This window comes from Salvelinus sp. IW2-2015, linkage group LG20 (genome assembly GCF_002910315.2).
Source record: "Salvelinus sp. IW2-2015 linkage group LG20, ASM291031v2, whole genome shotgun sequence".
Lineage (NCBI taxonomy): Eukaryota > Metazoa > Chordata > Actinopteri > Salmoniformes > Salmonidae > Salvelinus > Salvelinus sp. IW2-2015.
The window spans coordinates 52,764,517-52,792,002 of NC_036860.1; the positions used below are offsets into that span (position 1 = coordinate 52,764,517).

The window sequence follows — 27,486 nt, forward strand, 5'->3', positions numbered from 1 at the left end:
CAACAAACGTGAAGCTAAATAACGTAGTGTGCGCACGCACACGCCGCGCACGCACCACGCACGCACGCACGCACGCACGCGCACACACACACACACACACACACACACACACACACACACAACACACGCACACACACACACACACACACACACACCACACACACACACACACAACACAACACACACACACACACACACACACACACACACAACACACACACAGGCTACAAACGTTCTACATAGACAATTCCCCACAACAAACTAAAGCCTATGGCTACCTTAAATATGGCTCCCAATCAGAGACAACAGAAACCAGCTGTCTCTARTTGGGAACCCATTCAGGCAACCATAGACTTTCCTAGACAACTACACACAACATAGACACAGCTAGACAACTATACTAAACATAAAGCCAACTACTCTAAATAAACCCCCTAAACCTTACAATCACCCTGGACACTACAAAACCCACATAAATACCCATGTCACACCCTGACCTAACTAAAATAATAAAGAAAACAAAGAATACTAAGGCCAGGGCGTGACACAGACAGCCAGGGAAGACCAGTCTACAGAGCTCAGGTGAATTTTGCAGTATAATAAAAATATCAATGAATGATACAAAGTTACATCTTGAATTAATGGGGAGACCTGCAGTAGCTACAGGACAGCAACTTAAGCTTAAAGCTACAGTCTGGAATCTGGGAAATAATAGTAATTTCAATTATTTAACCATTCATTATATTATTGGATAATATAATGGATAAATGTACAGCAAGGTTATTATTTGTCATGCCTCATTTTAGGGGGATCAGTTTGTGACAGGGGTCTCAGCAGGCTCATGCAGCCAAGGAAGACCAGTCTGTGATCGAGGTGAGGTGAATTTTTACAGATACAACACTTTATTCTCTCTGAGCAGCAAACACTGGACAAGCCAGATACTTTTTTAAGGCAGTCTGACAAACCTCCAAAGTTGATTTCCAAACTGTATCAAGGGTTGATCGAGGCTTTCCCCGATGACACAAAACCTGCAAAACAAAAATGTGAGGAAGACCTGGGAGAAGCTATTGATGATGACTGGATACAGATATGTTTGGCATAAATTACTGCAGTTTAAGGCATCAAAAGAGCATACTATATGCCAGTGAAACAGAATTACATGCTTTCAGAAATGTCATTCCTCTGCTGGAGCTGTAAAACACAAAAGAGGACATACTTGCATACGTTATGGTCTTGTGGAGGCTGGCAGAGTTCTGGCAACGAGTATGTTCGTTTATCTCAGCATGTCTACAGATTTTCCCTTCTCCCTGTTTTTGTTTGCTTGGAAATGTTGATACTGGAGACTTATCTGAAGCTGCCAGTTGAGGACTTGTGAGGTGTCTGTTTCTCAAACTAGACACTCTAATGTGTCCTCTTGCTCACTCCTCTTTCTATTCTGGTTAAGGCCAGTTTCCGCTGTTCTTTGTAGGGAGTAGTACGCAGCGTTGTACCAGCTCTTCAGTTTCTTGTCAATTTCTCGCATGGAATAGCCTTAATTTCTCAGAACAAGAATAGATTGACGAGTTTCAGAAGAAAGGTCTTTGTTTCTGGCCATTTTGAGTCTGTAATCGAATCCACAAATGCTGATGTTCCAGACACTCAACTAGTCTAAGAAGGACATTTTTATTGCTTCTTTAATCAGCACAACAGTTTTCAGCTAACATAATTGCAAAAGGGTTTTCTAATGATCAATTAGCCTTATAAATGTATAAACTTGGATTAGCTAACACAACGTGCCATTGGAACACAGGAGTGATGGTTGCTGATAATGGGCCTCTGTACGCCTATGTAGATATTACATAAAAAATCAGCCGTTTCCATCTACAATAGTCATTTACAACATTAACAATGTCTATACTGTATTTCTGTTCAATTTGATCTTATTTTAATGGACCAAAAATTTAGCTTTTCTTTCAAAAACATGGACATTTCTATGTGACCCCAAACCTTATATATGTATATGTATTATAAGCATATATACAGCCCCTTTCATGCCCCTTTCATGTTTATTATTTTTTCAGCATATATATATATATATACTGTTTTTATAAATCACATAGAAATACTTGTCATTTTATTTGTATTATAACTAGTACGAAATATATCGATAATTGTGCAAAGTTATAATTTTTACCCTAATTATTCATTTACAATGTATGCAGAACGGAATTATTCTGTCCAAAAAACATTTGACCCGGAAGTACTTATTTATTTTTTCCTGCTTCACAGCTGTGTGAGCGTAAACACCAACCGGATGCTTCAAATTTATACATCCGGTGAAACATCTGTTTCTGTCTGATGGGACTGGCTCAGTGCGTATCCTCCTAGGAACATGGCCGATGGTTAGTTAATGCTGGTGCTTAACCCGATGAAAGACTCAAAACTGTTTTGCTACATGAGAAGGTACAAGAAAAAGGAGTTCAAACTTGGCAAGGTGGTTAGCTAGCTAGCTACGGTAGATCGAGAGGGTGTTGCTTGCTGGAGAAAAGGAAAACAACATGGCGGCATTGGAGCTCGAATGGATCCCAGAGACGCTGTACAACACTGCTATATCAGCAGTGGTGGACAATTACAGTCGATCGCGAAGGGATATTCGTTGCATCCCTGAGAATATTCAATTTGATGTGTATTACAAGGTACGTTCATAGTCTAGTTTGCTAACTATATAACGTGATGTTCGCGAGATGTGACTCGTTTTAGCTAACCTTAGCTATCAAACGCTTTGCAAAGAAAATCAACTGATTACTTGCTATCCTGCTATTTAGCAAGCTTAACCATAAACCAAAGACTAATAGCCATCTGACGAAAAAATGGTTTGTTAACATGTCTTAAAAGTGCATTTCTTGCTGAAGTCCTAAATAATAGCACATGTGTTCATGATTTTAATTGGGGGTGTCTCTAACCATCTTATGTTTGTGATCTGTGAAAACATTGTGTTTTGGACAGTAGTTAGTGGGATCTCACACTCATATTCTGCATGTTGATAATCATTCTCTGACACTCCTGTCCTTTTTTTGCTTTCATAACCTTGTTTTCATGTTTCCCCAGCTGTACCAGCAGGGTCGGCTGTGCCAGCTGGGGGGAGAGTTTTGTGAGCTGGAGGTGTTTGCCAAAGTTCTACGGGCATCTGATAAAAGGTACTTGTTTGGTTCTGTATAGATCGTTATCAATCAAATGTCACAATATGGTGCAGAGCATTCCATTTGGCTGCTGGGGGGCATGGCTCTGCTAAAACCATTGACAACTGCGTGATGTTTAAGGAATTGATAAATACATGTTATAACTAGGTCTATTTGGTTTCAATATAATCAACTCTTGAATAGCATAGATAGATCTATGAATTTCATTTGATTCCACATTTAGCTCTATTAGAGTTATACAGCAAGTACCAGCATGCTTTTCATGATCAGTAAACATCAATTGATTATGTAATTTCAGATATGTGAGGGTAACTTATCCATTTGGCATGTAACTAGCTAAGCAAATTTATGTCATTTATCATTTAGCTTGCTTCATCAGAGATTAGGCTTTTGGAAAGAGCCTGAAGTCGGCAAGTCCTGGTAATGTTGTCATTAATTGTTGTCAGTAATGATCTGTTATTAGCTAGCTAGCCAATTTGCAAACTGACGTGGTCCATCAGTCATGCCTGTCAGCAGCAATCGGGATTAAACACTCTTGAAAACAATGTTGAAAAGGGCATAATGTTAACTTCAATGGGTAGTCCTGCTTGTTGCCTTTGGAGTTCAGAGTGGACCAACTTAAACTCAATCATATGTTTGACATCTTAAATGATCGTGCCCCAAGTTATATGAAAAACACATTGATATGGTCTATAACCAGCACAGTTACAATACCAGAGCTAGTGTTATGTCTTGTAAAATCACAAGAGTTAACAGTACTGCTAGGAGCACTTTTTTTCTCTACAGACATTTGTCTATGGAATAGCCTCCCCTTGGAGATCAAGCAATGAAAAAGTAGAATTGCTTTAAAAAGCAGGCAAAGTTTGTCCACCTAAGAGAAACCACTCCACTGTCTTCTTGTGCCCTTACTGCTGGTCAGGTTTATTTATTTGAAAGATGGGTATGATTGTTTTTTAAGGTTAGAAAATGTGTAATGAATATGTTTTGTTTTTTAAGGTTAGGGAAAAGTGCAATGAAAATTGCCACTTTAGGATGTTAATATAAATTATTGTATTCATTGTTTGTTATTTTGGATTGCCTTTTAATAATAATGTGTTACAGTTTTTACCATCGAGGACCACTTTGGAAACAAGTTTTTTGATTCTTACTTTTAAGTGCTATCCTTTGGGTCCACATTGTAAATGTTTCTGTATATCTCTCTAACCCAAATAAATTAAATTCACTCAAATATCCAATTAATGTTGGCCAATATTGAACGATATTGTGAGGCTACCCACACATATCTGAAATTACATTATCAAATTTTGTTTACTGAAAAGCATGCAGTTAATTGCTGTATAACTCTGATAGATCTAAATGTGCGCAATTGTGTTGCATGGTATAATCAGACATTTGTCTTTTGGACTATGCTCATCAAGAGTTGATGATATTATAACAAAATAGTTAACATTTTTATTTAACGATCCCTTGAAAACTGCAGGCAGTTGTCAATGGTTTTAGCAGAGCTGGGGATCTCCTTGCCCCCCTGAAGGCAAATCAAAATCTCTGCACCTTATTGTGCCGTTTTATTGATAATGATCTATAGAGTGGTGAGGAGGAGGAGTCTACCGTGTCCGGAAGTGACTTCACCATTCATTTTCTGTATTCAGGGTTCACTCGAACATCGTTTTAAGCTTTGTTTTACTATTGACAGTTAGAGCTGATTTTAGGATTGTATATTCACTCTCTGAATTGTTTAATCAAACTTTTCAAGTCTGCTCCTGATATCGGGGCATATAAACTTAAATATGTCTAGTTTTCGTCCTCATTGCCAAACTTCATAAATACTGCACCCTCAACTTCAAAACTCCTTTGCTAGTTATACAATCATGTAACTAAGAAATATTCTTGAAATAAATGTAAAAATTATTTATTGTTTTGTTGAATAGTCATGACTGGTTATCATTGCTACTTAACGCGGATCCAAGTTCAGTTTTGAGATCCATTGGCATAGGGTTAGCTGGATGTTTCTAACTGGTCTTGGGAACTGTGACAACGGGCATCCTCGAGCTTATCCCACCGAGCTTAGCTCGGTGGGATATGTAGGGATTTTGTCAACACAGCCACATATGTACACAGTCTTGTGCCCTTATTTTTTTTAAACTGTTGATTTAAATCAGACTTTATTAATATAATGAGTAATCCAGGAATGTCAAGTTAATTGACACGAGAAAATATCAACTCTACAGAGCACAATGACTACAATGAATGGATAAATTACTTCTGGACATGAAGGAGCCGAGGAGCTCCTCCTCACCACGCAATAGGAATCTGACGCCATAATTACGTGAAATGAAAGGGATCTGACAAGAGCCTTAAGCCAATGTTGAATGTCCTTGTCACACATTGACAGATGAGCCTTTATGCTGCTGTTCTCATGTACAGTTGAAGTCAGAAGTTTACATACACTTAGGTTGGATTCATTAAAACTCATTTTTCAACCACTCCACAAATTTCTTGTTAACAAACTATAGTTTTGGCAAGTTGGTTAGCCATGTACTTTGTGCATGACACAAGTCATTTTTGACTTATAGATGCCACCCGTATTTCACTGAAAGAATAAACGTCTTGTTTTCGAGATGATAGTTTCCCGGATTCGACCATATTAATGACCTAAGGCTCGTATTTCTGTGTGTTATTATGTTATAACTAAGTGTATGATTTGATAGAGCAGTCTGACTGAGCGGTGGTAGGCAGCAGCAGGCACGTAAGCATTCAGTCAAACAGCACTTTCCTGCGTTTTGCCAGAAGCTCTTCGCTGTGCTTCAAGCCTATCAACTCCCGAGATTAGGCTGGTGTAACCGATATGAAATGGCTAGCTAGTTAGCGGGGTGCGCGCTAATAGCGTTTCAAATGTCACTCGCTCTGAGACTTAGAGTAGTTATTCCCCTTGCTTTGCATGGGTAACGCTGCTTCGTGGGTGGCTGTTGTCGTTGTGTTCCTGGTTCGAGGCCAGGTAGGAGCGAGGAGAGGGATGGAAGCTATACTGTTACACTGGCGATACTAAAGTGCCTATAAGAACATCCAATAGTCAAAGGTTAATGAAATACAAATGATATAGAGAGAAATAGTCCTATAATTCCTATAATAACTACAACCTAAAACTTCTTACCTGGGAATATTGAAGACTCATGTTAAAAGGAACCACCAGCTTTCATATGTTCTAATGTTCTGAGCAAGGAACTTACATGGCACATATTGCACTTTTACTTTCTTCTCCAACACTTTGTTTTTGCATTATGTAAACCAAATTGAACATGTTTCATTATTTATTTGAGACTAAATTGATTTTATTGTTGTATTATATTAAGTTAAAATAAAAGTGTTCATTGTTCATTCAGTATTGTTGTAATTGTCATTATTACAAATATATATAAAAAATTGGCCGATTTAATCGGTATCGGCTTTTTTTTGGTCCTCCAATAATCGGTATCAGCGTTGAAAAATCATAATCGGTCGACCTCTAGTCCAGAGTAGTGATGCTAGTCGGGCAGGCAGGTGAGGGCAGCGATCGGTTGAAGAGCATGCATTTAGTTGTACTAGCATTTAAGAGCAGTTGGAGGCCACGGAAGGAATGTTGAATGGCGTTGAAGCTCGTTTGGAGGTTTGTTAACACAGTGTCCAAAGAAGGGCCAGATGTATACAGAATGGTGTCGTCTGCGTAGTGGTGTCGAGATTCAATGTAAGGATTTGTGAAAAACTGAGTTTAAATGTATTTGGCTATGGTGTATGTAAACTTCTGACTTCAACTGTATGTTTGTATCACGTCTTTATGCCCTGTCTTTGTATGTGTGCCTGCAGACACCTCCTGCACCACTGCTTCCAGGCCCTGATGGATCATGATGTGAAAGTCGCCTCCGTCCTGGCCAACTCCTTCAGCCGCCGCTGCTCCTACATTGCAGAGTCTGATGCCCATGTGAAAGTGAAGGCCATTCACTTTGGCTTTGTTTTAGGTAGGCCCCTGCACCCATCAACTTTCCTCACTTTTCTTCAACTTTTGTGTCTGGTTGTACTAATGTTGACCCTGTCCTGTAGGTGGCTTTCTGTCTGACGCAGGCTGGTATGGTGATGCAGAGAATGTGTTTCTGGCGTGTTTGCAGCTGTGCACACTGCATGACGAGGTTCTGCACTGGTACCGTGCTGTGGAGTGCTGTGTCAGGTCAGTTGGTCCCAAAGAGTTAGTATATTCTGTTCTGATTCTAGTTCTATGGCTGGTAACTCCTAGTTTGTATTTGCCCACAAAAGCTTAGTAGACTCAACACTTTCTCTTAGGTTGCTTCATGTCCGGAATGGCAACTGCAAGTACCATCTTGGTGAAGAGACTGTCAAGTTGGCCCAGCTGTACATGGACAAACTGGCCAAACATGGTCATCAGGCCAACAAAGCTGCACTCTATGGAGAGCTGTGTGCTCTGCTCTTTGCTAAGAGCCTTTATGATGAGGTATTTTGCCTTAAAGAGATACTGTATATCAAGTGGTTGTTAGATTTTTTTGGTGTTCTGGTTTTTCATGTAGAAATCATCACCTATATCATGTCTTGTGCAGGCCTACAGGTGGTGCATAGAGGCAATGAAAGAGATCACAGTGGGTTTGCCTGTTAAGGTCGTGGTAGATGTCCTAAGGCAGGCTTCCAAGGTATGAGTGCTCCCTTTTCCTGTGTTAGACTATGAATGGATAAACAAATACTTTTTGAGATGTTCCCCTACGGTCACATGAGCCACTGTAATGCTGTATTGGTAATTTGTGCTGCCTCAGACTGTAGTTGGCACTTAGCGTGGTTTCATGTGTTTGGACCTACAGGCCTGTGTAGTAAAGAGGGAGTTCAGGAAGGCAGAGCATCTGATAAAGCATGCTGTTTTCCTGGCACGGTAGGTTAGTTTCATAACACTGTGTGTTGTAAAATGTATATGCTAGTATTTGTCTGTCTCCTTCACTAATGTCTGTTTCCTTATTGTTTTGCAGTGAGCATTTTGGACACAAGCATCCCAAATATTCAGACACTCTCCTTGATTATGGGTTTTATTTGCTGAATGTGGATAACATCTGCCAATCAGTTGCAATATACCAGGTGAGAGAGTTGGTCTGAGATGTACTGTTGAAGTCGGAAGTTTACACACACTTAGGTTGGAATTAAAACTCGTTTTTCAACCGCTCCACAAATTTCTTGTTTATTAACTATAGTTTTGGCAAGTCGGTTAGGACATCTACTTTGTGCATGACACAAGTCATTTTTCCAACAATTGTTTACAGAGATTATTTCACTTATTGTGGGAAGCTTGTGGAAGGCTACCCGAAACGTTTGACCCAAGTTAAACAATTTAAAGGTAATGCTACCAAATACTAATTGAGTGTATGTAAACGTCTGACCCACTGGGAATGTGATGAAAGAAATAAAAGCTGAAATAAATAATTCTCTCTACTATTATTCTGACATTTCACATTCTTAAAATAAAGTGGTGATCCTAACTGACCTAAAACAGGGATTTTTTTATGAGGCTTAAATGTCAGGAATTGTGAAAAACTGAGTTTAAATGTATTTGGCTAAGATGTATGTAAACTTCTGACTTCAACTGTAGATAGACAGCAGAGAGGGGAGGTGTGTCAAATGTGTGATATTGAAACTGTGTTAATATTCCAGACGGCTCTAGATATCCGGCAGTCGGTTTTCGGGGGAAAGAATATCCATGTGGCCACAGCACACGAGGACCTGGCATACTCCTCCTATGTGCATCTGTACAGCTCTGGCAAATTTGACAATGCACTGTGAGTAATCGTTTTGTCACCATTGAGACAATGACTTATCAATGACCCAAGCCCACCTCAGCTAATCCCTACCATTGTGACGCAGAGTTGTCATAATGCTTCAGCAAATGTACATTACACCAGGGGCGTCAGTAGACACTATATAAGTAACCTAATTGATGTCCCTTTAACTGCCCTGAATGCCTCTACTGATCCTACAGCTATTGCATGCAGTAATCATGTGCCTTTGAACTAGATTTATACTGTTAGCATTGAGCCGGTGAGCCCTAGGAGGAAGTCCACTGTGTGAAGCGCACCCTGCCCTAACACAAAGAACATGAGCACATCTACTGCTGCTAAGCTTCCCAATAAAGCAAGCAAGCATCCCAGAAGAAAAGTGCTCAAAATAGCCCACGTTTACATATGTAGCTTAGAAAAAAAGGTTCATGAAATAAATAATTTGCTAGAAACAGATGACATTCATATTCTGACTATTTCTGAAACTCATTTAGATAATACCTTTGATACAGTTGTAGCAGTACAAGGTTATAACATTTACAGAAAATATAGAAATGCCAATGGTGGAGGTGTTGCTGTTTATATTCAGAACCACATTCCTGTAAAGATTAGAGAGGATCTCATGTTAAATACTTTTGAAGTAATATGGCTACAGGTTCATCTGCCTCACTTAAAGGCCATTCTAGTGCGAAGCTGCTATAGATCACCAAGTGCAAACAGTCAGTATCTGGATAACGTGTGAAATGCTTGATAATGTATGTGATATCAACAGAGGTATATTTTCTGGGTGATTTAAATATTGGTTTTCATCAAGCTGCCCACTCATGAAAAAGCTTCAAACTGTAACCAGTGCCTGCAACCAGGTTCAGGTTATCAGTCAACCTACCAGGGTAGTTACAAACAGTACAGGAATGAAATCATCAACATGTATTGATCACATCTTTACTAATGCTGCAGATATTTGCTTGAAAGCAGTATCCAGATCCATCGGATGTAGTGATCACAATATTGTACCCATATCTACGAAAACCAAAGTTTCAAAGGCTGGGCCTAATATAGTGTATAAGAGGTCATACAAGAAGTTTTGTAGTGATTCCTATGTTATTGATGTAAAGAAGATGTTGGTCTTTGGTGTGTAATGAGGAGAAAACAGACAATGCACTTGACATATTTATGAAATTGCTTATTCCAGTTACTAATAAGCATGCACCCATTAAGAAAATGACTGTGAAAACTGTTAAATCCCTGTGGATTGATTAGGAATGGAACAATTGTATGGTTGAGAGGGATGAGGCAAAAGGAATGGCAAATAAGTCTGGCTGTACAACCGATTGGCAAACTTATTGCAAATTGAGAAATCATGTGACTAAACTGAATAAAAAGAAACTACACTATGAAACAAAGATAAATGAAATAAAGAATGATAGTAAAAAGCTTTGGAGCACCAAGGATTCGCACGTTTTTTTCTCAAATTTTCGCCTAAAATGACATGCCCAAATCTAACTGCCTGTAACTCAGGACCTGAAGCAAGCATATGCATATTCTTGATACCATTTGAAAGGAAACACGTTTAAGTTTGGGGAAATGTGAAATGAATGTCGGAGAATATAACAAATTAGATCTGGTAAAAGATAATACAAATACAAACATGTTTTTTTGTTAATTTTCAGCCCAGGCACAATTTAGGTTTTGGCCACTAGATGTCAGCAGTGTATGTGCAAAGTTTTAGACTGATCAAATGAAACATTTAATTTCAGTTCCAAATTTTGTATCAAGCCTGCCTAATTGGTTTATTAATACATTTTCAAGTTCATAACTGTGCACTCTCCTCAAACAATAGCATGGTATTCTTTCACTGTAATAGCTACTGTAAATCGGACAGTGCAGTTAGATTATCAAGAATGTAAGCTTTCTGCTGATATCAGATATGTCTATGTCCTGGGAAATGTTCTTGTTACTTACAACCTCATGCTAATCGCATTAGCCYACGTTAGCTCAACCGTCCCGAGGTCGGGATACCGATCCTGTAGAGGTTTTAAATGACATTTTGGGGGAAAATTCCTCCATCATTCTTTGAATAAGATGGCTCATTCATCACAAAACCATCTGATATTGCCAACTACTTTAATGTTGAAAAGATGGCGCCGGAGAAGAAGTCTGACGTTTTACGTGTTCTTATCCAATTGTGTTTTTTGTTTGTTTCTTTGTGTTTAACTTATTTTGTACATAATGTTGCTGCTACTGTCTCTGWTGACCGAAAATAACTTCTGGAAACCAGAACTGCGATTACTCACCACGAACTGGCAGAATCCTTTATTTCCTTTAAATAACCCGACGTGAATGACATACTGCTTTCCCGGGAACAGGCCCAGATCCCCGTCATTTGCGTGAAGAGAAGGCAGAGAAAAAGGGGCCAGAGGGCGGCCTGCCTTCTGAGAATTCGTAGACGATCGAATAAACTCCCACTGCCTTCCATTCTGCTAGCAAACGTGCAATCTTTGGGAAAATAAAATCGATGACCTATGCGGAAGATTAAACTATCAACGGGACATTCAAAACTGTAATATCTTATTCTTCACGGAGTCGTGGCTGAACGACGACATTATCAACATACAGCTGGCTGGTTATACGCTGTATCGGCAGGATAGAACAGCGGCGTCTGATAAGACCAGGGGCGGCGGACTATGTATTTTTGTAAATAACAGCTGGTGCACAATATCTAAGGAGTCTCAAGGTTTTGCTCGCCTGAGTTAGTGTGGTCTACAGCTTATCATGAGATACTCTATCTACAGTGGTTGCTCCACTAAAAGTTTTGCAATTATGCTGTGGGATTTAGAGGTAATTTGTGGTTTAGTACGGTACCCTGCGTCACCACTTCATTGCTCCAGACCAGCGCAAGGGGGAGTTAGAGCACTGATTATGCTTTTGGGTCCTACTGTGTATCTAACTGACAATGAATGGGTGACATAAACCTAAATAGAAACTGATAATTGTGCACTTTAAAAAAAAAAAACTTCATTATTACTTACTAAAACTGTTACACTAAGGTTTTTATTGTGTTAGGAATATTTTGCTCTTACTGTAGTACTGTAGCCCACTTCCGACCAGTCATGTTGTACTGCTCCTGAGTGGCGCAATGTTCTGTGTTGCTACAGATGCTGGTTCGATACACGTGCCGGCCTCGACTGGGAGACTCATGAGATGACTGTAGGTTTTTAGTTTCTCTCCCTCTAAAAACAGAAATAATATTAAATAACAAACTGGCTTTATTTACAAATTAGTAACAATGTCTCACCCCATGTTCAAGAATGGCCTTTTCTCACTCATTTTATGTTATTTGAAAACGAAATATAATTTTTTAAACAAAGCGATTTATTATTATTAATTTAGAATTATATTATATCTCCTTGGATATTCTCACAGATATATTATTAACCCTGTTATTAGCAGGACTATATACACTGCTCAAAAAAATAAAGGGAACACTAAAATACTATGTCATTTTGTCCTCGTATTGTCGTGTCCTGTATATATATATATATATATATATATATATATATATATATACACCTTTCTTCGCATATCTTTTATATATTTTATTATCCAAGAACTCAACTACAAAAAGCTTTCCTGCAACCCGCCTCACCAATTACACAAAAAAAAGTATTATTTACCTCAAATCTGAAAATCCACAATAGAAGCTAGCCAGAAAGCTACCCAGAAGTTAATCAGAAGACTAACCTGAAGCTACCCAGAAGTTAGCCGGTTTACTGGCTAACGTTAGTATTTGACTAACCACGTTTTGTGGTCATCAGCTATTCCTTTAGCTCGATAATCTATCGGCACTTTTGCACAACGCGACTCAGACCAGAACATACCGGACCTATTTTTCTCAATATCCACGGATTTCAACCGCAAGCTCTGGACATTTACACCTTGATTTCGCAGCTAGCTAGCTGCAAACCGTGTGTCTATTGGCTTACGTCGATCCCGGAGCAAACTTAAATTATTCCGGAGCTAGCCAGCTGAAGAGCTCCATCAGCCATTCCTGGGCTACAATCACTTATCCGGACCCGTTTTACTACAAATGCGGAGCCCCACCGGCCTTCACGACTGACTACCGACGTTATCTGCCCGAGGAGTTATCCAACTGGCACCTCCGTCGCGACGTTACCTGAACGCTCATCTGGGGCCCGCTAATCGTTAGCTGTCTTATCGGCTGCTATCTGAATAAGTATACGGACAATTTTTCTTGTCACTATAACTATATCTATTTTGCCAATTGGATTGATCCCCTCTACCACACGGAACCCCACTAATCTACCGACGGAAACGCACGAGGTGACTAAAAATAGACCTCCATCCTATGCTATCTTGCTACCGATAGCCAGCTACCCGGCCAGCTGTCTGGATCGCCGTGACCCCAACCAACCTCTACTCACTGGACCCTTATGACACTCGATTAAGCATGCCTCTCCTTAATGTCAATATGCCTTGTCCATTGCTGTTCTAGTTAGTTTTATTGGCTTATTTCACTGTAGAGCCTCTAGCCCTGCTCACTATACCATATCCAACCTTTCAGTTCCACCACCCGCATATGCGATGACATCACCTGGTTTCAATGATGTTTCTAGAGACAATATCTCTCTCATCATCATTCAATACCTAGGTTTACCTCCACTGTATTCACATCCTACCATACCTTTGTCTGTACATTATTCCTTGAAGCTATTTTATCGCCCCCAGAAACTTCCTTTTACTCTCTGTTCTAGACGTTCTAGACGACCAATTCTCATAGCTTTTAGGCGTACCCTTATCCTACTCCTCCTCTGTTCCTCTGGTGATGTAGAGGTGAATCCAGGCCCTGCAGTACCTAGCTCCACTCCTATTCCCCAGGCGCTCCTTTTTGATTACTTCTGTAACCGTAATAGCCTTGGTTTCATGCATGTTAACATTAGAAGCCTCCTCCCTAAGTTTGTTTTTTCACTGCTTTAGCACACTCTGCCAACCCGGATGTTTTAGCCGTGTCTGAATCCTGGCTTAGGAAGACCACCAAAAATTCTGACATTTTCATCCCTAACTACAAGATTTTCAGACAAGATAGAACGGCCAAAGGGGCGGTGTTGCAATCTACTGCAAAGATTGCCTGCAGAGTTTCTGTTTTACTATCCAGGTCTGTTCCTAAACAATTTGAACTTCTACTTTTAAAAATCCACCTCTCTAAAAACAAGTCTCTCACCGTTGCCGCCTGCCATAGACCACCCTCTGCCCCCAGCTGTGCTCTGGACACCATATGTGAACTGATTCCCCCCATCTATCTTCAGAGCTCGTGCTGCTAGGCGACCTAAATTGGAACATGCTTAACACCCCAGCCATCCTACAATCTAAGCTTGATGCCCTCAATCTCACACAAATTATCAATGAACCTACCAGGTACCACCCCAAATCCGTAAACACGGGTACCCTCATAGATATCATCCTAACCAACTTGCCCTCCAAATACACCTCTGCTGTTTTCAACCAAGATCTCATCAATCACTGCCTCATTGCCTGCATCCGTAATGGGTCAGCGGTCAAACAACCTCCACTCATCACTGTCAAACGCCCCTGAAACACTTCAGCGAGCAGGCCTTTCTAATCGACCTGGCCGGGGTATCCTGGAAGGATATTGATCCATCCCGTCAGAGGATGCCTGGTTATTAAAAAAAAAAATGCCTTCCTCACCATCTTAAATAAGCATGCCCCATTCAAGAAATTAGAACCAGGAACAGATTTAGCCCTGTGTTCTCTCCAGACCTGACTGCCCTTAACCAACACAAAAACATCCTATGGCGTTCTGCATTAGCATCGAACAGCCCCCGTGATATGCAACTTTTCAGGGAAGCTAGAAAACCAATATACACAGGCAGTTAGAAAAGCCAAGGCTAGCTTTTCAAGCAGAAATGCTTCCTGCAACACAAACTCAAAAAGGTTCTGGGACACTGTAAAGTCCATGGAGAATAAGAACACCTCCTTCCAACTGCACTGAAGATAGGAAACACTGTCACCACCGACAAATCCACTATAATTGAGAATTTCAATAAGCATTTTTCTACGGCTGGCCATGCTTTCCACCTGGCTACCCCTACCCGCGTCAACAGCCTCAGCTACTGCCCAAGCCTTCCCCATTTCTTTTTCTCCCAAATACAGTCAGCTGATGTCTGAAAGAACTGCAAAATCTGGACCCTTTCCTTCTAAAACTATCTGGGCAACTATCTGGGCAAATTGTTGCCACCGCTATTACTAGCCTTTTCAACCTCTCTTTCGTGTCGTCTGAGATTCCCAAAGATTGGAAAGCAGCTGCGGTCATCCCCTCTTCAAAGGGGGGGACACTCTTGACCCTAACAGCTACAGACCTATATCTATCCTACCCTGCCTTTCTAAGGTCTTCGAAAGCCAAGTCAACAAACAGATTACCGACCATTCGAATCCCACCATACCTTCTCCGCTATGCAATCTGGTTTCAGAGCTGGTCATGGTGCACCTCAGCCACGCTCAAGGTCATAAACGATATCTTAACCGCCATCGATAAGAAACAATACTGTGCAGCCGTATTCATTGACCTGGCCAAGGCTTTTGACTCTGTCAATCACCACATCCTCATCGGCAGACTCGACAGCCTTAGTTTCTCTAATGATTGCCTCGCCTGGTTCACCAACTACTTCTCTGATCGAGTTCAGTGTGGTCAAATCGGAGGGTCTGTTGTCCGGGCCTCTGGCAGTCTCTATGGGGGTGCCACAGGGTTAAATTCTTGGACCGACTCTCTTCTCTGTATACACAATGATATCGCTCTTGCTGCTGGTGAGTCTCTGATCCACCTCTACGCAGACGACACTATTCTGTATACTTCTGGCCCTTCTTTTGACACTGTGTTAACAACCCTCCAGGCGAGCTTCAATGCCATACAACTCTCCTTCCGTGGCCTCCAATTGCTCTTAAATACAAGTAAAACTAAATGCATGCTCTTCAACCGATCGCTGCCTGCACCTGCCCGCCTGTCCAACATCACTACTCTGGACGGCTCTGACTTAGAATATGTGGACAACTACAAATACCTAGGTGTCTGTTAGACTGTAAACTCTCTTCCAGACTCACATCCAAACATCTCCAATCCAAAGTTAAATCTAGAATTGGCTTCCTATTCCGCAACAAAGCATCCTTCACTCATGCTGCCAAACATACCCTTGTAAAACTGACCATCCTACCAATCCTCGACTTCGGTGATGTCATTTACAAAATAGCCTCCAAAACCCTACTCAAAAATTGGATGCAGTCTATCACAGTGCCATCCGTTTGTGCACCAAAGCCCCATATACTACCCACCACTGCCGACCTGTACACTCTCGTTGGCTGGCCCTCGCCTTCATACTCGTCGCCAAACCCACTGGCTCCAGGTCATCTACAAGACCCTGCTAGGTAAAGTCCCCCCTTATCTCAGCTCGCTGGTCACCATAGCAGCACCTACCTGTAGCACGCGCTCCAGCAGGTATACTCTCTGGTCACCCCCAAAACCAATTCTTCCTTTGGCCGCCTCTCCTTCCAGTTCTCTGCTGCCAATGACTGAACGAACTACAAAAATCTCTGAAACTGGAAACACTTACTCCCTCATCTAGCTTTAAGCACCAGCTGTCAGAGCAGCTCATAAGATTACTGCACCTGTACATAGCCCATCTATAATTAGCCCAAACAACTACCTCTTTACCTACTGTATTTATTTATTATATTTGCTCCTTTGCACCCCGTTATTTCTATCTCTACTTTGCACATTCTTCCACTGCAAACCAACCATTCCAGTGTTTTTACTGCTATATTGTATTTACTTCGCCTTTTTTAAATATTTTTATTTATTTATATATATATTGTTTGCCTTCACCTCCCTTATCTCACCTCACTTTGCTCACATTGTATATAGACTTATTTTTCACTGTATTATTGACTGTATGTTTGTTTTTCTCCAATGTGTAACTATTGTGTTGTTGTATGTGTCGAACTGCTTTGCTTTATCTTGGCCAGGTCGCAATTGTAAATGAGAACGTGTTCTCAACTTGCCTACCTGGTTAAATAAAGGTAAATAAATAAAAATAACACAATTCTAGATCTGAATGAATGAAATATTCTTATAAATACTTCTTTTCCTTTACATAGTTGAATGTGCTGACAACAAAATCACACAAAATGATCAATGGAAATCAAATTTATCAACCCATGGAGTTCTGGATTTTTGAGTCACACTCAAAATTAAAGTGGAAAACCACACTACAGGCTGATCCAACTTTGATGTAATGTCCTTTAAAACAAGTCAAAATGAGGTCAGTAGTGTGTGTGCCTCCACGTGCCTGTATGACCTCCCTACAACGCCTGGGCATGCTCCTAATGAGGTGGCGGATGGTCTCCTGAGGGATCTCCTCCCAGACCTGGACTAAAGCATCCGCCAACTCCTGGACAGTCTGTGGTGCAACGTGCGCGTTGGTGGATGGAGCGAGACATGATGTCCCAGATGTGCTCAATTGGATTCAGGTCTGGGGAACGGGCGACCAGTCCATAGCATCAATGTCTTCCTCTTGCAGGAACTGCTGACACACTCCAGCCACATGAGGTCTAGCATTGTCTTGCATTAGGAGGAACCCAGGGCCAACCGCACCAGCATATGGTCTCACAAGGGGTCTGAGGATCTCATCTCGGTACCTAATGGCAGTCAGACTGCAAATGCCTACAAATGCCAAACGTCCTGCACGGTGTTGGCTGTAAGCACAACCCCACCTGTGGACGTCGGCCTCATACCACCCTCATGGAGTCTGTTTCTGACTGTTTTAGCAGACACATGCACATTTGTGGCCTGCTGGAGGTCATTTTGCAGGGCTCTGGCAGTGATCCTCCTTTCACAAAGGCGAGGTAGCGGTCCTGCTGCTGGTTGTTGCCTCCTACGGCCTCCTCCACGTCTCCTGATGTACTGGCCTGTCTCCTGGTAGCGCTCCATGCTCTGGACACTACGCTGACAGACACAGCAACCTTCTTGCCACAGCTCGCATTGATGTGCCATCCTGGATGAGCTGCACTACCTGAGCCACTTGTGTGGGTTGTAGACTCCGTCTCATGCTACACTAGAGTGAAAGCACCGCCAGCATTCAAAAGAGAGCAAAACAATCAGCCAGGAAGCATAGAAAACTGAGAATTGGTCTGTGGTCACCACCTGCAGAACCACTCCTTTATTGGGGGTGTCTTGCTAATTGCCTATATTTTCCACCTGTTGTCTATTCCATTTGCACAACAGCATGTGAAATTTATTGTCAATCAGTGTTGCTTCCTAAGTGGACAGTTTGATTTCACAGAAGTGTGATTGACTTGGAGTTACATTGTGTTGTTTAAGTGTTCCCTTTATTTTTTTGAGCAGTGTATATTGGTCATGGCTCCTGAGTGACGCACAATAGGATTTCCTTGCAGTTCTCCAGCTGTATCCACTGAAAGCACGTGAGGTTCAAGGCACGAGGGCAGTGGGCATGGGATGGGCCGCAGAGCCGTGCACAGAAGACGGACCTAGCCAATGGGGAAGGGAGGAGGGGGGTGGACCCCCACCACACTGGGTAGTACAGAGCAACACTTTTTTAAGGGGCATTGCACTAATAATGGCGCTGACTAGGGAAACGTTTCCGCTGTTCTAGCAGGTAACTGGATAATAGATTTGCATAGATGGAGGGTAGGGGGAGAATTCTATCGTCAAATTTATTTCTAAGTTAACTTAGAACCTAAGTATTAATATTATTATGTATCACATCCGCCCGTGATTGGGAGTCCCATAGGGCTGCGCACAATTGGCCCAGTGTTTCTCTCCCTCTAAAAACTGAAAAATGTTTTGGCCTTTATTCAGATTACAATCGCTCACTATTGTTTTTTTGAAAAYGAAATAAACTCCAAAATATCGTTACATATTATCAAGTTGACAGTCATATAGCGGGCACATACATAAAGCTGAGTGACTCACTCATTCATGGCTTTAGATCAAAATAAATAAGTACCAACATTCTTTCTGATAGTCTTTTAATAAAGAAATGTTTTGGTTATCCTGACCTGGACAGCATGTACGATATTATAATAGCCATTTATGTTATTAGCAGGCTATTAGCAGGACAATATACCTTTACCAACACCTCTCTGTATTTTGATACTTTGTGGATGGGGCCTTCAGAGTGGCACACTGCAAAATTCATTGCTACAGATGCAGGTTCGATACCCGTGCCGGCCACCACCGGGAGACCCACGAGGCGGCTTTTGGTTTTAATTTAGAATCCTTCAATCCTCAGTTTTTCTTGGAATAGAAACACCATAATATTAATCAAATGAATTAAGCAAATACCAGTCAAAGGTTTGGACACACCTACTCATTCCAGGGTTTTTCTATATTTTTTATATTTTCTACATTGTAGAATAATAGTGAATACATCACAACTAATGAAATAACACACATGGAATCAGTTAAGAACAAATTCTTATTTACAAGGACAGGCTACTCCTTCCTCTCCGTCGGGGAATTGAATCCCGGGCCCGCACGACTCGGGGACTCCCGACCGTCACGTTGTACAGCGCTATATTTTCCATAGAATTCTGCGGCACCACACAAGCTGTGCTGCAGTACGCTGCAACTTTTAAAGGACAAACCACCGTATCTACCCAGAGATTTTCCATCTGTATTTTTCGTAGCTGTCTACATACCACCACAGACTGATGCTGGCACTAAGACTGCACTCATTGAGCTGTATTCCGCCATAAGCAAACAGGAAAATGCTCACCCAGAGGCGGCGCTCCTAGAGGCCRGGGACTTTAATGCAGGGAAACTTAAATCGGTCTAAATTTCTATCAGTATGTTAAATATGCAACAAGAAGAAAAAAATCTCTAGACCACCTTTACTCCACACACAGAGACGCATACTAAGCTCGCCCTCCATTTGGCAAATCTGACCATAATTCTATCCTGATTCCTGCTTACAACCAAAAATGAATGCAGGATGCACCAGTGACTCGGTCAGATGAAGCAGATGCTAAGCTACAAGACTGTTTTGCTAGCACAGCCTGGAATATGTTCCGGAATTCCTCCAATGGCATTGAGGAGTACACCACATCAGTCATTGGCTTCATCAATAAGTGCATTGATGACGTTGTCCCCACAGTGACCGTACGTACATACCCCAACCAGAAGCCATGGATTACAGGCAACATCCACAACTGAGCTGAAGTCTAGAGCTACCGCTTTCAAGTAGCGGGACTCTAACCCGGAAGCTTATAAGAAATCCCACTGACGAACCATCAACCGGGCAAAGCGCCAATACAGGACTAAGATCGAATCGTACTACACCGGCTCTGACGCTCGTCGGATGTGGCAGAGCTTGCAAACCATTAGACTACAAAGGGAAGCACAGCCGAGAGCTGCCCAGTGACACAAGCCTATCAGGCGAGCTAAACTACTTCTATGCTCGCTTCAAGGCAAATATCACTGAAACCTGCATGAGAGCACCAGCTGTTCCGGAAGACTGTGATCATGCTCTCCGCAGCCAATGTGAGTAAGACCTTTAGACAGGTCAACATTCACAAGGCCGCAGGGCCAGATTAATTACCAGGACGTGTACTGCAAGCATGCGCTGACCAACTGGCATGTGTCTTCACTGACTTTTTCAACCTCTCCCTGTCCGAGTCTGTAATACCAACATGTTTTATGCTGACCACCATAGTCCCTGTGCACAAAAATACTAAGGTACCCTGCCTAAATGACTACCGACCCGTAGCACTCACATCTGTAGCCATGAAGTGCTTTGAAAGGYTGGTMATGGCTCACATCAACACCATTATCCAAGAAGCCCTAGACCCACTCCAATTTGCATACTGCCCTAACAGATCCACAGATGATGCAATCTCTATTGCACTGCCCTTTCCCACCTGGACAAAAGGAACACCTATGTGAGAATGCTATTCATTTACTACAGCTCAGCGTTCAACACCATAGTGCCCTCAAAGCTCATCAATAAGCTAAGGACCCTGGGACTAAACACCTCCCTCTGCAACTGGATCCTGGACTTCCTGACGGGCTGTAACAACACATCCGCCACGCTGATCCTCAACACAGGGACCCCTCGAGTGCGTGCTCAGTCCCCTCCTGTACTTCCTGTTCACTCATGACTGCACGGCGAGGCACGACTTCAACACCATCATTAAGTTTGCCGATGACACAACAGTGGTAGGCCTGATCACCGACAATGACGAGACAGCCTATAGGGAGGAGGTCAGAGACCTGGCCATGTGGTGCCAGGAAAACAACCTCTCAATGTGATCAAGACAAAGGAGATGATTGTGGACTACAGGAAAAAGAGGACCGAGCACGCACCCATTCTCATCGACGGGGCAGGTTGAGAGCTTCAAGTTCCTTGGTGTCCACCTCACCAAAACACTAACATGGTCCAAGCACACCAAGACAGTCGGGAAGAGGGCACAACAAAACCTTTTCCCCCTCAGGAGACTGAAAAGATTTGGCATGGGTCCTCAGATCCTCAAAAGGTTCTACAGCTGCACCATTGAGAGCATCCTGACTGGTTGCATCACTGCCTGGTATGGCAACTGCTCGGGCCTCTGACCGCAAGGCACTACAGTGTGTAGTGCGTACGGCACAGTACATCACTGGGGGAAAGCTTCCTGCCATCCAGGACCTCTATATCAGGCGGTGTCAGAGGAAGGCCCTAAAAATTGTCAAAGACTCTAGCCACCCTAGTCATAGACTGTTCTCTCTGCTACCACACGTCAAGCGGTACCGGAGCGCCAGGTCTAGGTCCAAGAGGCTTCTAAACAGCTTCTACCCCCAAGCTATAAGACTCCTGAACATTTAAACAAATGGCTACCCAGACCATTTGCGTTGCCCCCTCTCTTTTACACCACTGCTACTTTGTTATCATTTATGCATGGTCGCTTTAATAACTCTACCTACAAGTACATATTACCTCGACTAACCAGTGTCCCCGCACATTGACTCTGTATCGGTACCCCCCTGTAAATAGCCTCGCTATTATTTTACTACTGCCTTTTAATTAATTGTTACTTCTTATTCGTATTTATTTCTTTTTTTTAAACTGCATTGTTGGTTATCGGGTCGTAAGTAAGCATTTAATTTCACTGTGACTAATTAAAATTGTGACTAATGTGACTAATTAAAATTTGATTCGATTTTTTTAATTTGGCAAGATTCGCAAACTTAGGCATGACATGCAAGCAACAAATGCTGACACTACATATCCAAGTAGATCTGACCAAATTATGAAAGACAAGCATTGTAATTTTGAATTCTGTGAAGTTAGTGTGGAAGAGGTGAAAAAATGATTGTTGTCTATCAACAATGACAAGCCACCGGGGTCTGACAACTTGGATGGAAAATTACTGAGGATAATAGCGAATGATATTGCCACTCCTATTTGCCATATTTTCAATTTAAGCCTACTAGAATGTGTGTGCCCCCAGGCTTGGAAGGAAGCAAAAGTAATTCCGCTACCTAAGACTAGTGAAGTCCCCTTTACCAACCCTTAGTAAGCTTTTGTAAAAAATAGTGTTTGACCAGACAATGCTTTTACAGTAAACAAATTGATATCAAACTTTCAGCATGCATATAGAGAAGGACATTCAACAAGCACAGCACTTACACAAATGACTGATGATTGGCTGAGAGAAATTGATGATTAAAAGATTGTGGGGGCTGTTTTGTTTGACTTCAGTGCAGCTTTTGACGTTATCAATCATTGTCTGTTGCTGGCAAAACGTATGTGTTATGGCTTTACACCCCCTGCTATATTGTGGATAAAGAGTTAAGCCAGAGTGTCTATGTATGCAGATGACTCAACACTATACATGTCAGCTACTACAGCGACTGCAATGACTAAAAGACTTAACAAAGAGTCGCAGTTAGTTTGAGTGGGTGGCAAGGAATAAGTTAGTCCTAAATATTTCTAAAACTAAAAGCATTGTATTTGGGACAAATCATTCACTAAACCCTTAAACCTCAACTAAATCTTGTAATAAATAATGTGGAAATAAAGCAATTTGAGGTGACTAAACTGCTTGGAGTTACCCTGGATTGTAAACTGTCATGGTCAAACATATTGATACCACAGTAGCTAAGATGGGGAGAAGGGTGTCCTTAATAAAGCGCTGTTCTGCATTCTTAACAGCACTATCAACAAGGCAGGTCCTACAGGCACTAGTTGTCACACCTGGACTATTGTTCAGTCGTGTTGTCAGGTGCCACAAAACAGGACTTAGGGAAATTGCAATTGGTTCAGAACAGGGCAGCACGGCTGGCCCTTGGATGTACACAGAGAGCTAATATTAATAATATGCACGTCAATCTCCTGGCTCAAAGTGGAGGAGATTGACTTCACCATTACTTGTATTTAAGAGGTTTTGACATGTTGAATGCACCGAGCTGTCAGTTTTAACTACTGGCGCACAGCTCGGACACCCATGCATACCCCACAATACATGCCACGAGGTCTCTTCACAGTCCCCAAGTCCAGAACAGACTATGGAAGTCGCACCGTATTACATAGAGCCATGACTACATGGAACTCTATTCCACATCAAGTAACTCATGGAAGCAGTAAAGTTAGATTTAAAAAACAGATGATAAAAAACACCTTATGGAACAGCGGGGACTGTGAAGCAACACAAACATAGGCACAGAGACACACACACACGATAACATACGCACTATACATACACATGGATTTAGTACTGTAGATGTGTGGTAGTGGTGGAGTAGGGGCCTGAGGGCACAGTATGTTGTGAAATCTGTGAATGTATTGTAATGTTTTTAAAATGGAATAAACTGCCTTAATTTTGCTGGATCCCAGGAAGAGTAGCTGCTGGTTTGGCAGCAGCTAATGGGGATCCATAATAAATACAAATTCCACAGGGCTCGGAAATATACCATATTTTAGTATATACACCAGTATTGATGCACGGACTGGTTTGGATTTTTACTTTACCTTGTATAACGGTATTTTAATGTTTGGTTTGTTAAGTGTGTAAATGCCACTCTGCCCCGTGTAATGTCCATTTTTATAGTTTATTATGTTTGCTTCTTGAGTTGTCTCTCTCCCTCCTTCCACACACACCGAGCCCCACCCCCATCATACCCTACTCATAAAGCATATTTAGAACTTTAATTATAAAAAAAATGTGAACAATATTGTGCTGATATTTAGGCCATGTCGCTCAGCCCTATGTCAACATCTCTTATGACCTTAAATTTAGACCAAGGTACTTGGTTTCTATTCATGTTATGTACTCTTACTTGTATTTCAACCTCTGAAGTTCATGCAGGCCATGTTTGTGCTTTAGCTACTGATGTAACTGTGTCGCTGAGTTCAATCTGTTCCCCTGCTGTGCCCTCTGGGTATTTTGTGTACAGATTCCATGCAGAGCGGGCCATAGACATCATCACTCACATTCTCCCTGAGGATCATCTGCTGCTGGCCTCCTCCAAAAGAGTCAAAGGTAAAAACGGCTTTCACAACTATCTGTGTACTCCTGTTCCCCGGCCTCCGTGATGGGCACACGGATGTCTGTGAATCTCAAGGGTATCCAATACGTTCCACTGCGGTAGAGTAAATTAATGTAGAGGATTTGTTTTATCATGGAGGTGATGAGAGGTCTGTAATTTGGAGAATAAATAGATTGGATCAGTAGATATCTTTCATTTCCTAACTAACTTGTTCAGATGACCATCTGACTCTGTCCTCTTTCTGACTGTGTTGTGCTATTCCCTCAGCTCTGATCCTGGAGGAGATTGCGATTGACTGCCACAACAAGGAGACAGAGGAGAGGCTGCTCCAGGATGCCCATGACCTCCACCTCTCCTCTCTCCAGCTGGCCAAGAAAGCCTTTGGGGAGTTCAATGTTCAGACAGCGAAGCACTATGGCAACCTGGGCCGCCTCTACCAGTCCATGAGGAAGTTCAAGGTCAGATCATCCCTCCCTTTCATCCAAGTGTCTGTAGAAAACATGCAGTGGTTGACATCTGACACACTGTCATCCTATGCTCTGTCTGGTAAACTTCCATCMAAATCTTCTCCACAGTGTTTACCAACCCTGTGATTTCACTTCGATACCAGGAAGTGAATCCTCTTTCTAAGGAGGCTTAAATGTCACAGGGGCTCTGGGGTTTTATGGTAGTTGAAAATGCAGACCCCAAGGCTGTGGGTGACTGAGGTCTCACTTACCCTGTTTGTTTCAGGAGGCAGAGGAGATGCACATCAAGGCCATCCAGATCAAGGAGCAGCTTCTGGGTCAGGAGGACTATGAGGTGGCTCTGTCTGTGGGCCACCTGGCCTCTCTCTACAACTACGACATGAACCAGTATGAAGATGCAGAGAGGCTTTACCTGCGCTCCATTGCTATCGGTCAGTCTTCAGGCTAGATTGGGGTCTATTCTTCCCTTGTGTACTTTTCTTTTTTTGTAATCTATTCTTCCTCATTCTACCATTCCACATTCTTACTAGTGTGTGTGTGTGTGTTTCCCCCCTGCAGGTAAGAAGCTGTTTGGCGAGGGCTACAGTGGACTGGAATACGACTACAGGGGCCTAATTAAACTTTACAACTCTGTGGGGAACTATGAGAAAGTCTTTGAGTACCACAATATTTTATCCAATTGGAACCGGCTGAGGGACCGGCAGTTTGCTGTGGCTGATGCCTTAGAGGACGTAAACACCAGCCCCCAGGCCACCGGGGAGGTGGTGCAGTCCTTCCTACTGTCACAGAACAATGGGGCTGGCCCACCTGCTTAGGCTCACCACACAGACACACACATGCCCACACACTGATAGAAACGCTAAAGGTGTTCACGGCTCACTTACATTTGTTGAACACACCCTCTCCACATCAAGCTACATGGTTGGCCTTGCAATGGGACACCTGGCTATGGGAAAATGCACTATCGCCTGTGGAATGCATATAATCTAGTGTTTTTGTCCTCACTTTCGCTCCCAACGGGGGCATTCTCCTGTGATCAACCCGGTATTGAACATTTGATGGAAGGAACCTCTTGCCATCCACTTTGCATCACCTAACATTGCTTTCATCACCTTCAGTCTTCTGTAAGAGGAATTGAGAGAAGGGGGAGAAATAAAACAACAACATCATAGTGTGTTCTAGCTCTAGAATAGGAATTGGTTTGTTTTCGGCTTCATTTTTGGTCAGCGCTTGCCCTTTGTTGACCATTGGGATATCCCCGACAAGCATGGATGGAGCACCTTTTTGCTTTGGCCAATTATAAAGAGCAAGTTACTTTTTCTGGGTGGAATCCTTATTTTATTGTTCTAATGTCATGAGGGAGTTTACAAAAGAGCTTTCATCCATGGACCAAATCTTCAGTTTCCTTTTTGTAACACCTGTTTCTGTCTCCATCTAAAGACGTTGGCACAGTCTTTATGCTTGTGGTTAAAGGTTGTCCGTGATTTGATGAATTTGCAATGCACCAGTGTGTGTGTTTAAATTTGACCACAATTGTGCTCAGTAGATTTGTTGTTGGTGTGCTGACGTGTATTTTTTTTTGAGGAATTAAAATGACAAGTATTTATAAGGAATTTCATAGAGCTAAACCAAAAACAAGTGAGCTTAAACCTGCTATTCAGATGACGTCTCAGACGGAGGTCCTCTGACATCGTCCCCAGGCTATTGTGCATATAAGCCTGGTACATCGATTCAAAGTTGGCCTTAGTGGGAGTGACCGTACTGAGTAAAGTGACCGTACTGAGTAAAGTATGTCATTTAATTTTAGCGAATCACACAACTGCGAGGCATGGCTCTGTGCTTGTGGTATGCTAGTGTACGGGGGAGGGTTAGGGGGAAGGTTGTGGGAGATGATTGGTTGGTAGATTAAGCCTATGCTTCAGGAGTTTCTCCCGGGCATTCTGTACTGGCTAACGAAGGTCAAGTTTGATCCGTTGGACTACCAGACTCTTCGGGCATTTGGACTGAAGTGTCTAGGAACGAGATTAGGGGTCCTCAAACACACCATTAACAATAGAATAGGCCTTGTGTTTTCATGTTAGAAACCATTTGTCTAGTGAAGGATTACCTATTCCAAAGTAATGTAGTAAGTACCCTATTGTGTATGGACTAGGTCAATGGAAATTATTGCCTTGTTTTTGAACAAATGCGTGTCTGTCTAATGGATGTTAATGTTACATGTGCTGTTATGTTTCAACTGAAGTCCAAGCCTTCGCCTTAAAGGACGATCAGCCAAAGGTGCTCTTGTTCTGGTTCTTAGCATGCTTGCTTTCCAAATACCCACACTGGAGAGAGACAGGAAGATCATATGTTTGACCTGACATACACTACCATTCAAAAGTTTGGGGTCACTTAGAAATGTCCTTGTTTTTGAAAGAAAAGCWAATTTTTTTGTCCGTTAAAATAACATCAAATTGATCAGAAATACAGTGTAG

General features: G+C 42.1%; 1 protein-coding gene and 1 long non-coding RNA gene across 2 annotated transcripts; both read left to right on the forward strand.

Annotated features, from left to right (window-relative positions):
* The first annotated feature begins 2,311 nt into the window (after positions 1–2,311).
* Positions 2,312–26,331, forward strand: LOC111981928 (amyloid protein-binding protein 2). The gene is made up of 13 exons (XM_024013423.2): positions 2,312–2,675; positions 3,088–3,176; positions 7,020–7,171; positions 7,254–7,377; positions 7,491–7,659; positions 7,763–7,852; positions 8,018–8,085; positions 8,180–8,285; positions 8,856–8,980; positions 24,453–24,538; positions 24,813–25,003; positions 25,278–25,443; positions 25,571–26,331. Exons 1-13 carry the CDS (start codon positions 2,538–2,540, stop codon positions 25,825–25,827), a joined length of 1,761 nt encoding a protein of 586 aa, XP_023869191.1. The 5' UTR covers positions 2,312–2,537; the 3' UTR covers positions 25,828–26,331.
* On the forward strand, positions 9,535–10,411 carry LOC139029458 (uncharacterized). The gene is made up of 2 exons (XR_011481778.1): positions 9,535–9,732; positions 9,792–10,411. It is a non-coding gene; the product is annotated as an uncharacterized lncRNA (long non-coding RNA).
* Positions 26,332–27,486: the final 1,155 nt, after the last annotated feature.